Source organism: Rhodamnia argentea, chromosome 1 (assembly GCF_020921035.1).
Source record: "Rhodamnia argentea isolate NSW1041297 chromosome 1, ASM2092103v1, whole genome shotgun sequence".
Lineage (NCBI taxonomy): Eukaryota > Viridiplantae > Streptophyta > Magnoliopsida > Myrtales > Myrtaceae > Rhodamnia > Rhodamnia argentea.
The window spans coordinates 24,510,750-24,526,104 of NC_063150.1; the positions used below are offsets into that span (position 1 = coordinate 24,510,750).

Sequence of the window (15,355 nt, forward strand, 5' to 3'; positions counted from 1 at the left end):
AATAATTTATATAAAGACAAATAAGTGGGAGGGGTTTTTGTTTATTTTCAATTAAAATTTGACTTGCAATTAAGATGAAATAATGATGATCGTGATTGCTTTTTAATAGGTTTAAGTCCAGGGATTTATGTTGCATGTTGCCATAACATAGATGGTTAGTGAATAAAAGCTGGTAAGTTCGTTTGAAAAGCTGATACCTTCTCAATTGACCGGATATAAGTCCGTAAGCGACTTACCTAACAGTCCATAACATGGGATAAGTTGATAGCTAATGGGAAAATTGCTGAAACTCAAATTATGAGTTTTGGGAGTTTGATATACAAGTTGCTAACTTCAAAATGTCATTAAGCCGTGGAAAAAAAAAGTTGTAAGCTTCGCAAACATAAGAATTTCTGGTTGACCATGTTCCTGAAAAAAAAAAATACTTCAGAGAAACGACGAGCATGACCTGCTATATTGGGAGTTACTCCACACATTGCTTGACGTGGATAGTGGATACAACAACTGGTAATTCCAGATGCGCACCAATAAGGTTCACCACCCAAAAATGTTCAATAACTTAAATCAGGAAAGAAGCTAGTAAGCATCTTGAATAAGATTGACGATTTTGTGTAAGAGTTGGTGACTTTAAAACGTCAATGACCAAAAGAAGTTGTCACAAAAGTTAATAACTTCCGAACAACAGAATAGATATTTATCTATGCATCAAATAAGAGTCGAGAGTCAAAGCTAGTCAATAAATCAATCAAAAAGTTGGTAAGCAACTTAAATATGGTTGGTAAATTCATATAAGAGTTGGTAATTGTAATAGAACGGTGTTATTTCCTCTCCTATTTTGGCCGAGACACTCCTCTTTTCAATTAATAGACTGAAATACTCTTCTCCTTTTTCCCTCTTCAAGTTATTGTTTCTTTTTTTTATTAACCCAACCAATATAACTGCCTTTATTTCTATTTTCCCTTTTAAATATCAAATTCACAATATAAATGTCAAATTACACCTAATAAAAAATCATTCTATAATGCATTATGTTATCACTTTCCTAGAGAAGTTCGTTATTCTTAATATATGATCTCATGCTTTTCATTAGAAAAGTTATATAAAATGTTAGAAATTTCTAGTTATAACGGCTTATGAACACACAATTAACTATCTATTTTTTATGAAATAGATTGAGGGAATTTATTTCAAAGTTGAAATTTAAAATCCAATATAACTATCAAGCAGATTTTGATCATGTGGGTGATTTTCAAATAGATTTGTAGGTTTCTAAAGTTACAAATCGCTTATTTGTGCTTTTTTTTTTTTAGCTTTTCATATTTTAATATAAATTGCAAGATGGGATTGAAAATTTGTTTATACATTCTGCACTTTCAAACTCGCATAAGTTGATCCACTTGCTCTGAGATTGAATTTACAATCGATATTAATTCCTTTCTTTGTATCAAGTGTTCAACAACACTAAATTTCATTTTTTTTTCTTTATGTGTTTATCCTTTGTTAATACATATCTAAATACAAATATGTTTGACATTTTATTATGCTTTTAACAAACTAATCTTTTACATTTTGTGATCAATTTTACTTTTCCATTTTTATCAAGATCAACCAAAAATAAAGGTAGATTTGTGGATTAGCATGATAAAAAAGGAAACATTTAATTGAATAAAAAGGAGGGTATTTTAGTGAGTTAACTAGCAAAAAGGAGTTTCTTAGCCAAGATGAGAGTGGAAATAGCACCGCCCTTATAATATGTCAATCAAGTAAGCAAACTTTTACAAAAGCTTTTCATTTTACCACAAAATCAATGTTGGTAAGTGATACAAATAAGAGTTGATAACCTAAAACTATCGAGCAATTTAATCGAGAAAATATCATTAGGTAACTCAAATAAGGTCAGTAAACATTAATAAGCCACAAATATATATGTTTGTAAGTTTTCACAAAAATGGGAATTTCAAAATGACCATATAAATATTATTAGACGACCCAAATAGGAGTTGATAATTTAGAATTAGTTATTATTATATGGAAAAAAAATCCGTAATTAACTCAAATTGAGGTTAGTAAATTTATATATAAGTTCCAAACTTTAATCGGTCAGCTATGGAAGACAATCAAATAAATGGATATTTGTTTCTCGCTCTTTCCTGTTAGATGGAAAACCTTGTATTTCACATTTGGTAACTAATTAAAATAACTTGGTGACTTACTCGAGGAAAATCTGACAAGTAACTCAAATATGGTTGGTTTAGATGTAAGAGTTGGTAACTTTAGAACATTTTGTAAGTTACGCAAATAATATCCATAAGTTGTTATAAAAGTTGGTAGGTAGGAAATAGTCAAATGAACGTTGGTCAATAACTCAAATAAGAGGTTGTAAGTTAAAGCTCATTGATAACTGGATTAGAAAATTTGATAAGTAATATAAAGAAAATTTGCTTTAAATTAAAATATCATTAAGTTACTTGAAATAAAAGTAGGGAAGTTTTTCTATTTTTTTTCGAAAAAAGTTGAAAAGTTACAAAGGTTTATAATTAGGGACAATGACGTGGATGATCCCCGACTTTTTCTTTAATTTCCAAAGAAAAATTGGACTATTTAATCTCGAAACATAATTATTTTTAATTGGATTAATACTTCCAATTTAATAATTATGATTAAAGGATCCATGGTTAAAGATAGAAAAACATATTTCAAGTCGTAACTACATCTTCAATTTTTTTTCTTTTCGATAGGAAAAATCGAACTAAAATAGCTATGAATTAATAAAATTAAAAGATGAGTTTAGTTTACTAGAGACAGTGACATATTATAATTTTTAGCTAAGTGGAAAAAAAATACTTTTTCTAAGGATAGTCTCAAATAGAAATAGAGAAAAAACGAAGTAACTAGGAATATTTTTAGAATGCCCTATTTATTGTCCTAGCGGGATCGCCTGTAAGTGATTTTTTTTTAATTTAAATGCAATGAAATAGAAAATCTGACATAGATTTTATGGACTAAATTTGGTCCTTCAAATTGTTGTTCGATGTAGTTCTTGAGCTACAAAAAAACTCTAAGCATAGTCATTCGATTGAAAATATTAACACAGTGAGCTAATGTTACTAAAATTATGTCAACTTAAATGTTCGATTTGCCATGCCGAGTCCACGTGCACCTACATGTGACTTCGACGTCATATCCTCTATCTCTCTCTCTCTCTCTCTCTCTCTCTCTCTCTCTCAAAAGGAAAGCGACCTGATAGTCGACATCCTTATTTTAAACATAAAAACGTGATAATTCACGTCAGAAAAATAAACAAAAGATAGCTTTACACTTAATGGAAGGTCTACCAAAGTTAGGGGGATTATATTTAGGAAAAAGGTAAAAAGATTGCACTAGACACTACACAAAAAGTGTAGGTACCAACAAATTCATTACCGCAAAACTAATTGGTAACTTCGCCTAAATAAAGAGTTGTGTAATTTAAATAGAACTGGCAATTTCAAAAATGAAATTAAAAAATTTTAAATTGCTGTCAAGATATGCAAATTAAAGTTACTAACTAATTTATATAGATACTAATTTCGACACAATCGAACAAGCAACGATAACTTGATAAAAGAGTCGAAAACTTACAAGTTATGAGACGATACAACCATTTTACCAAAGGTACAGCTTTTAGAAATTCACCAACAGGAAAAAAAAAATACAATCGTTTCTCAATGGAAACACCATAATAGTTCTGTAGGTGGTAAGTAGGAAAACCTAAGTTTAAACGTCTCCCTTCTTTTGACCTAAAATTAGAGTTTATCCGCTTCGTGAACAGGCATCCTCGCTTTGAGCTTTTCATTAAGTACAATACTGAACTTAAGAACTTGCACTAACCGAATGGTTTTCTCTCGACATCTTTTTAGCATTACATACACTCGTAGCTTCGTTCTGAAATGCGATTATGCATCAAGGCGAGCGTGCAATTTGAATGGTAGCCTCTAAACTTGACAAAAATCTCGTGAATATTAACGATCTTTCACCATGACGCATCCCCTTCTCTTGATCAATTTGGAGAAAGAGACTAAGTGCAGCAATCCAGCTGGTTTTGCTGTATGAAATCAGGAATCATTGGAAACTACTACGGATTAAACATCGGACAATCTCCGAACATCTCACACGACCAATAAGATGCTCATTAAAAAAGCATACAAGCACCCGTCTGAACAAGAGGACCCTCCTAAGAGCTGACCCACCCCAAACTGAGCCAATGCTCTAGAATATCTGTGGATATTTGACGATACATTCCATGATCGAAGCACTACATGACATGGCTCAAGATCCAAAAATCCATGATGTTTTCTGTGACACGAGTCAGCATCCAAAAATTCATGATCTTTTGTCCGTTTCTTTCTTTGCCTAATCTCACCACCGTTTCGCTTGGCATATCAGCATATGTTGAGACGAGGCCCCACGACAATCCTTTATCCTTTGACAACTTTATCACCGTCGTTCTCGTCATCATCGATCATGTACCGCTTCCAGAACCAATGCTGCTTCCACACTCTCTCGGCCATTGAGTCCACAGGCACGCCCTTCGTCTCGGGCAAGAGGAACAATGTAAAGAGCCCCATGACCAGGATCCATGCCGCGAAGAAGAAGAAGATGCCGGCCTTCATGTGGCACAGCATCGACAAGAAGGCCTGCGCAATAATGAAGGTGCAAAGCATGTTGGAGCTCACAGCGCAAGCGAAACCAGCGGTTCTCGTCTCCAGAGGGAAGGTCTCGCTCGGAATCAGCCACCCAAGTGGACCCCATGACCACGCGAATCCCATCACGTACACGCACACCAGCACCACCACGACCATCGCCTCAGTAGAGCCTAGAGACCCTGTCGGTTTTAGGTGTAGTAGCAAGAGCATTCCTATCACAGTCTGCAAAAGGAAAGAAAATTTTATGGATGAGAGAGTATTACGCATCAGATCAACCTCTCTCCTTCTAACCGAACAAAATTACGCCTGTTTGATATGATTTTATGTCGACCGCGGTGGAAGAAATATGCTAAGAAAATGTGAATTACCTGAGTGATGAACATCTGGACACAAGCCTCAAGGAGCAACACCCTCCGGCCAGCCTTGTCCACCGTGTAGATCGACACTAAAGTGCTGAAAACGTTCACGAGCCCAGTGATGACCGTCGACAGCAGCGCGGCGTTGCTCCCGAACCCAACCGTTTGGAACAAGACTGGTGCGTAGAACATGATGGCGTTGATCCCGGTGAATTGTTGGAACACCTGCAGCACTATGGCTATGACAAGGGGGGGCCTGCTCGACGGCCTCATGAGCTTGCGGAACGGGTTCTTTACTTGCCTTGCGGCCTCGCTGGCGGCAACAATGGAATCGAACTCGGCAGAAATGTTGTCGGTGCCGCGGATTCTCCTGAGGGTGTCCTTCCCTTGGTCGATCTGGTTGCGCTCGATGAGGCTGGTAGGGGTCTCGCAGATAGCAAATGAGCCCACGAGGAGGATCATGGCAGGGATGCCGGCCAAACCAAGAGAGATCCGCCACCCGTGAGGGTGAATATTGGATGTGAAGTAGTTGATAATGCCGGCGATGAGGATTCCGATCGTAATGAAGAGTTGGAAGCATATATTGAGAGCTCCTCTGAGCCTGGCAGGAGCTAATTCAGATAGAAATAGAGGCACTGCTTGATTACCGAACCCAACACCAAAACCGAGGATGATTCTGCCGAGGACGACCATTGCAAGGTTGACGCCACTAGCTTGGAGTGCGACCCCAATGACGAAGAAGAATGACCCGATCTGCAATGTCGTCCTTCGTCCGAATTTGGAGCAAACCTTTGAGGCTACAAAGCTTGCTACGAGGGCAGCTATGTATAGCGAAGATGTGAACAACTGGAGGTACTCGTTGTCATATTTACAGTAGTTGTCCTCGTGGACAAGCTTCTTTTTCTCGTACACGGCTGGGAAGAATTTTATCAAGAAGTCATCCATGGCAGTCACTCCACCTGAAATTCGATAAAATCCGCGTAAGCATTGTGAAAAGTGAGCAATTATACAATTTCTAATATATCTTGTGCTTAGAAATATAACCATCACCAGTCAAAATGCAATAAAGTAACATATACCAAAGGCAAAAATGTGATGCGATCTTTTCTCTTTTGAAATAGAAAAGACAAAACAAAAACTATCTTTCCATCATATCAACCTCACAAATTTTTTCCATGTTAAATAGAATAAGTTTCTTCTACCTGAAATTCCGATGTCGTATCCGAACAACAACCCTCCAAAGGCCGAGATGATCACACACAAAATGACGTAGAAAGTTATCTTCCCGTCATGCTCGGGCACATGGCCGCCGAGGCTCGTGATGACAGCCGGCATTTTCTATATCTGTCTTTTTAAGTGAAAAAGAAAGAGAGAGGGTAAGATTGAAGTGCTTTAATTTTTGTCTGAATATGAAATCTAAACGTGCATTGGATGAGGTATTTATAACAAGTCAAGAAGGCTGGGAAAAGCTAAATGAAGATCAGATGACAACTAATAGGATTGGATAATGACGTGGTTTTGCTTTTACTAAAATTGGATGGCAGTATCATCCCTTAAGTGTCGGGCTTTTTATGATTCGTCCTTGTCAACTTGACCAGATTTTGCAGGTTAGTTTGGTCCAAGAGAGACTTAATCATCGAGGAAGAGGACGAGGTTGCCCCATAAAAATGCCAGAAAGAAAAACTGATCGTACATGAGAATGAAAGGTTGTATAGCGTTGACCATACGAAATCAAGATTGACACCGAAGTGCGCTTTCATCTTTGGTGGGAGTTTTCCAGGAGATGAAAGAGTTCATTGTCTAATGATGTGCAGACTCGACTTAACAATAATTTATATAAACACAAAGAAGTGGGAGAGGTTTTTGATTACGTTCAATTATAATGATGATCGTGATTGCTTTTTAATAGGTTTAAGTCCAGGGATTTATGTTGCATGTTGCCATATCATAGCTGGTTAGTGAATAAAAGTTGGTAAGTTCGTTTGAAAAGCTGATACCTTCTCAAATGACCGGATATAAGTCCGTAAGCGACTTACCTAATAGTTGATAACATGGGATAAGTTGACAGCTAACGGGAAAATTGCTCAAACTCAAATTATGAGTTTTGGACGTTTGATATACAAGTTGCTAACTTCAAAATGTCATTAAGCTGTGGAAACAAAAGTTATAAGTTTCGCAAACATAAGAATTTCTGGTTGACCATGTTCCTGAAAAAAAATACTTTCGAGAAACGACAAGCTTGACTTGCAATATCGTGAGTTACTCCATGCATTGCTTGACGTAAAATGGATAGTGGATATAACAGTTGGTAATTCTAGATGCGCACCAATAAGGTTCATCACCCAAAAATGGTCAATAACTTAAATCGAGAAAGAAGTTTGTAAGCATCTTGAATAAGGTCGACGATTTTATGTAAGAGTTGGTGAATTTAAAACGTCAATGACCAAAGTTGTCACAAAAGTTAATAACTTCCGAACAACGGAATAGATATTTATCTATGCATCAAATATGAGTCGAGAGTTAAATTTAGTTAATAAACCAATCAAAAAGTTGATAAGCAACTTAAATATGGTTTGTAAATTCATATAAGCATTGGTAATTATAATATGTCAATCAGGTAAGTGAACTTTTACAAAAGCTTTTCATTTTACCACAAAATCAATGTTGGTAATTGATACAAATAAGAGTTGATAACCTAAAACGATCGAGCAATTTAATCGAGAAAATATCATTAGGTAACTCAAATACGGTTGGTGATTTGATATAATGTAAAACATCAATAAATATACGTTGGTTAGTTCTCACAAAAATGGCAATTTCAAAATGACCATATAAATATTATTAGAAGACCCAAATTGCAGTTGATAATTTGGAATTAGTTTATTACTACATGGAAAAAAATCCGTAAGTTACTCAAATTAAGGTTAGTAAATTGATATATAAGTTCTGAACTTTAACCAGTCAACTATGAAAGACAATCAAATAAATGGGTATTTGTTTCTCGCTCTTTCTTGCTAGATTGAAAACCTTGTATTTTAAATTTGGTGACTAATTTAATAAGGGTTGCTAACTTAAAATTACTCGCTAACTTGATTGAGGAAAAGTGGACAAGTCCCCGACCAACTCAAATACAACAGTCACGACCTACTTTGATTCAAAAGAAAGGTGAAGCAGCTCTCCACTCATCTCATTAGCAAGAAAACTTTGGGAGACCGGATAGGGCAGGACTCTTTAGGAAAAGGGCTCTCACCCCACGGTAAGGAAGATTGACATCTACAACAGGTGTAACTCGAATAAGGTTGGTTTTGATGTAAGAGTTGGTAACTTTAAAACATTGAGTAAGCTACTCAAATAAATATCCACAAGTTGTTGTAAAAGTTGGTAAGTTCGAAATAGTCAAATAAACGTTGGTCAATGACTCAAATAAGAGGTTGTCAGTTAAAGCTCACTGGTAACTAGATTAGAAAATTTAATCAGTAATTGAAAGAAAATTCGGTGTAAATTAAAACATCATTAAGTCACTGCAAATTTGACCCCAAAAAAAAAAAAAAGTCACTCCAAATAAAAGTTGGTAAGTTACAAAGGTTTATAATTAGGGCCAATGCCATGGATGACCCCCGACTTATTCTTTAATTTTCAAAGAAAAAGTAAATTTGGATACATAATTTTTTTTAATTGGGTTATGTGATGATCCCAGGACCTTTGTCCGGTTATTCTACCTCCGAACTAATTTTTTTTATTATTCTTTGTCAAACTTTATTCTCTATTTGCGAAGATGTTAGTAACCAACCTAATTTAACAGATGTAGCAACTTTCAAGATATTTATAAATCCACATAGATTTTATATATGCATCAAGTATATCTTACAATATTCATTACCTTCCCTTAAAAATATACAATCAAAATTTACGAAGGTCACTCCAACTATATTACTCTGCTTGATCTTTCTACTACTAAACCGCCAAGGTTCCTTTTCTGCATAAGTTGCGCAATGGGCCCATAAGCATTCTTCTACCTACTTTTCCATGCCAGTTTCTACATTCTCAACTTCTTGCTGGGAATATTCCATGTGAGTCGGCAATCCAAATAAAGAGGTATGAGGCAGATCCATCTTAGTTTCCTGAAAAATAAGAGATGAGCACACGACCTAGTAGGAAAGAGCACTAGTTTCAAGATATAGTAGAAGTTATAACACCCGATGTGATGAACCACAAAGCTATTATGTGATCTATTACTTAAATTCATCAAGCATGACATTAGTTATAGCATCAAGCATATGCTTAGTAAATGCCAAAAGCTTTTCTTTTCACTTTCGGGTCTTAATTTCCCGAATCTTTCACTTTTCATAACAATCTTGTCCGACATCACATAAAACGTCAAGTAAGAATCAATGAAAGCAATATGCATTTTTCTCTTTTTAACTTTTGGGCATCCTTCTCCTTAGGTTATAAAGGGACTTTTGGTACCGGGCAACGTCGACACTTTACATGTTCGACAGCACAAAATCTGCCATATATGGCCATTCAAACCCAGTCAAGGAATCACAAACGAGGCCATTCGACTCATATACTCACAATAACCAAAAGTAACAACATTCCAGCATAAACATATTCCAACAACTAACATTCATTGCTCTAAATACCACAACACATTTCATTGTTCTTAAAACTATGGTAGACTCAGTAGCTTCTTCTCATTATTGATGTTACATATGAACACAAACTAGATCACACCCGACAACAAGAAGACAAGCAACATCCCCAAAATATCCCTATGAATTTTCATCCTTGAAACTTCCTTCTTCAAATGGTTGACCAAAGATTCCAAACCCTTGGTTTTCGCTTGCATTGAGTCCGCAATGTCCAACTCATCTGTCTATGGATCGAGGTTCGTGTCGTCCTTCAAGGAACCGTAAGATCAACTTCATTGCTCGATTTGAAAATTTTGCGTCAGCCCACCGGAAATATTGAAGTCTTCTCTATACCTAGCTCATCCATGGAACCTTCTCCCGGGATTATTCTCATTCAAGCTTCTTGTTGGAATAGCAAAAATATTGAGTTCCATCTTTGCTTTGTTCGTCAATTCATGATCCGCTTCTCCCGCTTCTGCTCCCCATTGCGAATATGGTGAGATGATTTCCCCATTTGGAAGAATTGAAAAGAGTGGGTTCGTTTAGGGTTAGGGTTCTTGAAGGATGAGTGTTCGATTTGCCCTAATTTGTTGAAGAGGCTAGGGATCTTTAATCTGTCCTTTTATATGATGTCATTTTGTAGCTCTAATATCGACTTCAGCTTCCCGGCAAGCCATGTAAGATGGTTTAATATTAAAATAACGACATGTTGGATTTTCGAGGAGGCAAATGGGGCGACCGGCATTTAAATGATCGATTTTTCAAATTTGTGGCATTCAAGTTAGCGAAAAAAAAAAAGGGGTTATGGCACTCAAGTGAACGATGTACGAAAGTTATGACACTTCTGGTGAACTTATCCCTAAGAGTTGGTGATTTTAACGTGTCAATTAGGTATGTAAACTTTTACAAAAAGATATTCATTTTATAATAACAAGATAAATGTTGATAAGTTATTCAAACTAGAGTTCATAACCTAACACTGTCAATAACATTAATCGAGAAATATTGTTAGATAACTCAAATAAGGTTGGTAATTCGATATAAGAGTGGGTAATGTAAAACATCAATAAGCCACGAAAGTAAAAATTGGTAAGTTCTTACAAAAATGATGATTTCTAAATGGCCAAATTATTTTTATTAAATAACCTAAAGAGGAGTTGATAATTTAGAATTAGTTTACTATTTTATGGAAAGAAATTTCATAAGTAACTCAAATTAAGGTTAGTATTTTGATATATATATATATATATATTAAGTTGCTAACTTTAACTGGTCAGCCATGGAAAAACAATCAAATAAATGAGTATTTTTTTCTCGGTCTTTCCTGCTTAGATGGAAAATCTTATATTTTACAAGGTGACTAATTAAAATAAGAGTTGGTAAATTAAAATTAGTCAATAACTTTTTTTTTTGGTCAGAGAAATTAGTCGATAACTTACTCGACAAAAAATCAAGTAACTTCAAATAAGGTTGGTTTAGACGTAAGAGTTTAACTTTATAAAATTGAGTAAGCTACACAAATAAAAATCGGTAAGTCACAACAAAAGCCGGTAGGCTCGAAAACAATCAAATGAACGCTAGTCAATTTGGGTTGTGAAAAGTTCAATGACTAAAATTGTGTGTTTTGTATTGTAGAAAAGCTATGCAAATAAAAATTACTAATCGATTCGTTTTTGAGACAATCAAACGAACAGTGATAATTTGGCTTCGGTGACTTACAAGTTATCAGAGGACACAACAATTTTACCAAAGGTATGGCTTTTAGATATTTGGCAGCAAGAGAAAAAAAATACCATCTTTCTAAACCGAAACGCCACAATAGTTCAGTAGATGATAAGTAGGAAATCCTAAGCTTAAACGTCTCCCTGCCTTTCAACTTAAATTAGAGCTTATCCGCTTCATGAAAATGCATTCTCGTTTTCAGCGGTTAATTAAGAACAGTGCACAACTTAAAGAACTTGCAATAACTGAGAGCGTTTCTCTTGACATCATTTTAGCATTGCATAGACTGATAGCTTCATTCTGAAATGTGATTATGCATCAAGACTAGAGTAAGACTTGAACAGTAGCCTCTAAACTTGACAAACATCTTGTGAACATTAACGATCTTTTACCATGATGCATCACCTTCTCTTGATCAATTTTGATAAAGAGAACAAGCGCAGCAATACAACCGGTTTTGCAGCAGGATATCATAAATCATTCAAAACTACTATGGACTAAACATTGGGCAATTTCCAAATATCTCACGCGACCAATAAGGTGCTTATTAAGAAAGTATTGGATGTGGTGTGTGCACTAACGTGTCCAAGCAATGAAGCGATACAAGCACCCGTATGAACAAGAGGACCCTCCTTTCCAAGAGCTAAGCCATCCCTACAGAGCCGATGCTCCCGAATATCTGTGGATATTTGACGATGCATTCGGTGACCGAGGCATTACATGACATGGCTCAAGATCCAAAAATCCATGGTCTTTTGTATGACATGAGTCAAGATAAAAAATTCATGATCTGTTCTCTATTTTTTATTTTAGCTAATCTCACCACCGTTTCGCTTGCCATATCATCATATGTTGAGACGAGCTGCCACGACCATCATTTATCCTTTGACGACATTGTCATCGACGTTGTCGACATCGATCGTGTATCGCTGCCAGAACCAATGTTGCTTCCACACGCTCTCGACTATCGAGTCCACAGGCACACCCTTTGTCTCGGGCAGGAGGAACAATGTAAAGAGCCCCATGACCAGGATCCATGCGCCGAAGAAGAAGAAGATGCCGACCTTCATGTGGCACATCATTGACAGGAAGGCCTACGCTATAATGAAGGTGCAGAACATGTTAGAGCTCACCGCACAGGCGAAACCGTCCGTCCTCGTCTCCAGAGGGAAAGTCTCACTCGGAATCAGCCACCCAAGCAGACCCCATGACCATGCGAATCCCATCACGTACACACACCAGCACCACCATGACTATCGCCTTGGTAGAGTTGAGAGACCCTGTTGGTTTCAGGTGTAGTAACAAGAGCAATCTTATCCCAGTTTACAACGAGATAGAAAATTTTATGGATTAGAAAGTATCGAGGCATCAGATCAACCTTTCTACTAAGAGAATTACCCAAGTTTAAGGTGATTTTGCGTCGATCATGGTTGAAGACACATGCGAAGACAACGGGAATTACCTGAGTGATGAACATCTGGACACAGGCCTCACGGATTGACACCTCCGGCCAGCCTTGTCCACTGTGTAGATCAACACTAATGTGCTGAAAACGTTCACGAGCATGGTGTTGACTGTCGAGAGCAGTGCGTCGTCATTCCCGAACCCAACCATCTAGAACAGGATCCGTGCGTAGAACATGATGGCATTGATCCCGGTGAACTTCCGGAACACATGCATCACTATGGCTATGACAAGAGGGGGCCTGCTCTACGGCCTCATGAGCTTGCAGAATGGGTTTTCACTCGCCTTGCAGCCTCACTGGTGGCAACAATCGAATCAAACTCGGAGCAATGTTATCAGTGCAGCGGATCCTCCTGAGGGTGTCCTTCCCTTGGTCGATTTGGTTGCGCTTAATGAGGCTTGTAGGGGTCTCGGAGATGGCAAATGAGCCCTCGAGGAGGATCGCGGCAAGGACGCCGAGTAAGCTGAGAGAGATTCGCCACCCGTGAGGGTGAATGTTGGCTGTGAAGTTGTGACATCCCCGTCCCACATCGCCTAGGAGGAGAGCCTTGGGTTGGTTTATAAGGCTTGGGTGCCCTTAGACTTGCAAGACACGTTTTCCGGGCGTTGTATGGGCGACGCTCGGAGGAACAAAACCGTGAGGACTGTGTGTCCAAAGCGGACAATATCTTGCAGAGTGGCGCAGCGGAAGCGTGTGGCCCAAGGCCGTTACAGAAGTAGTTGATAATACCGGTGATGAGGATTCCGATTGTAATGAAGAGTTGGAAGCAAATGTTGAGAGCTCCTTTGATATTGGCTGGAGCCAATTCAGGTAGAAACAGAGGCACCGCCTAATTACAACCCAACACCACAACCAAGGATGATTCTACCGAAGACAACCATTGCAAGGTTGACACCACCGACTTGCAGTGCAACCCCTGCGATGAAGAATAAGGACCCAATCTGCAACGTCGCCCTTCGTCCAAATTTGGAGCAGACCTCTGGGGTTGCAAAACTAGCTACAAAAGCAGCTATGTACAGCGAAGACGTGAACAACTGGAGGTACTCGTTGTCGTATTTACAGTAGTTGTCCTCGTGGGCATGCTTCTTTTTCTCATACACGGCCGGGAAGAATTTTATAAAAAAGTCATCCGCGGCGATCACTCCACCTGAAAAATAATAAATCCACATAAACATTCTGAAAAGTTGGTAATTTTACAATGACTATCCGGGCTCTTTCCATCATATCAATCTTACATAAAATTTCCACATTAAATATAATTAGTTTCTCGTACCTGAAATTCCGATGTCGTATCCAAACATCAACCTCCCAAAGGCCGAGATGATCACACACAGAATGACATACAAATTTATCTTCCCGTTGTGCTCGGGCATGTGGCTGCCGTGGCTTGTGACGGCAGCCGGCATTTTCTCTGGCATAGTTTTTGAGTGAAAAAGAATGGCAGAGGGTAAGATAGAAGAGATTTAGATTTTGTCTGAATTTGAAATCTTTACTTGCATTGGATGGGGTGTTTATAACACGTCAAGAAGGCTAGGAAAAGCCAAATGCAGATCAGATGAGAGCTAATTGCGATTAGATAATGACGTGGTTTTGCTCTTAACTGAAAGTGGATGCAATAATCATCCTTTATGTGTGTCGGGCTTTTTATGTTTCGTCCTCGTCAACTTGACCAGATACCGCAGTAGAGGATTGGGTTGTTCAACGAAAATGCTAAAACGAGAAACTAATCCTACATGGGAAAGAAAGGTTGCATGTCTTTGACCAGACTAAATCAAGACTGACACCGAAGTCTGTCGAGAAAATTGTATCCCCCGTGGCAATGATCTTCGGCTAGGATGAAGAAGGAAAGAGAGAGGATTGTCTCCCATTTTTGGCAACAAGATGGCGAAAGAATTTGGTCACAAGACACTCTCGGCTGGAAGGAACAAACCAGGAAGGATATACTCTTTGGAAATATAACGGATAATCAGTGGGAAGATGCTCTACCAAATCTTTTACTTTGACGGTCTCAAGGGGATTTGAATTTTGGGCAATAGAATGCAATCACGGCGGTAATTGTAGAAAGAGATTGTCTGAAAATCCGGATTGATGGAGAACATCCTCGTTCACTTACCTTTGAGATTCAAAATTGACATCTGTAAATAGGTGTGTCTTGTAAAGCATGAAGGAAAAAAGAAAAACAAAAAGCATGTCAGTTGCTGGACGAGAAGGCTGCAAGCATTAAATAGAGCCGTAAAGACTTCAAAATGGCTGGGTTTCTCTTCGACGGATTAAGCTGTTTTATTTCTTCGTTAATGATGTGTGGGTTGTTATGTCCTCTTTTTATTGAAGGTTATCATTGGCGTTTGTGAGCTTCAATCCTATATAAAGGGATAAAATCATGAGCTGTAAATCGAGTCCGAAGCTGCAAAGAGAGAGAGCATTCTCAATAAGAAGTTCTCCCTCCAATATCTATTTGTGCTCTTATTCCAAGTTTTCAAAGATTACTGTTAGTAT

At 37.7% G+C, this 15,355-nt stretch overlaps 1 protein-coding gene and 1 pseudogene across 2 annotated transcripts; both read right to left on the bottom strand.

Moving 5' to 3' along the window:
• Nucleotides 1-4,387: 4,387 nt before the first annotated feature.
• Nucleotides 4,388-6,433, bottom strand: LOC115732097 (sugar transport protein 8-like). Of its 2 annotated transcripts, none has more exons than XM_048281504.1 (3): nucleotides 6,244-6,433; nucleotides 5,054-6,000; nucleotides 4,388-4,907 (listed from the first exon to the last, which is right to left on the bottom strand). In XM_048281504.1, the coding sequence occupies exons 1-3, from the start codon at nucleotides 6,374-6,376 to the stop codon at nucleotides 4,458-4,460; spliced, it is 1,530 nt and encodes a 509-aa protein (XP_048137461.1). In that variant the 5' UTR covers nucleotides 6,377-6,433; the 3' UTR covers nucleotides 4,388-4,457. The 2 variants fall into 2 exon arrangements, with proteins under 2 accessions (XP_048137461.1, XP_048137463.1); XM_048281506.1 differs by lacking the exon at nucleotides 6,244-6,433 and adding an exon at nucleotides 6,115-6,153.
• A 5,839-nt stretch (nucleotides 6,434-12,272) lies between these two features.
• LOC115753635 lies at nucleotides 12,273-14,265 on the bottom strand (annotated as a pseudogene).
• Nucleotides 14,266-15,355: the final 1,090 nt, after the last annotated feature.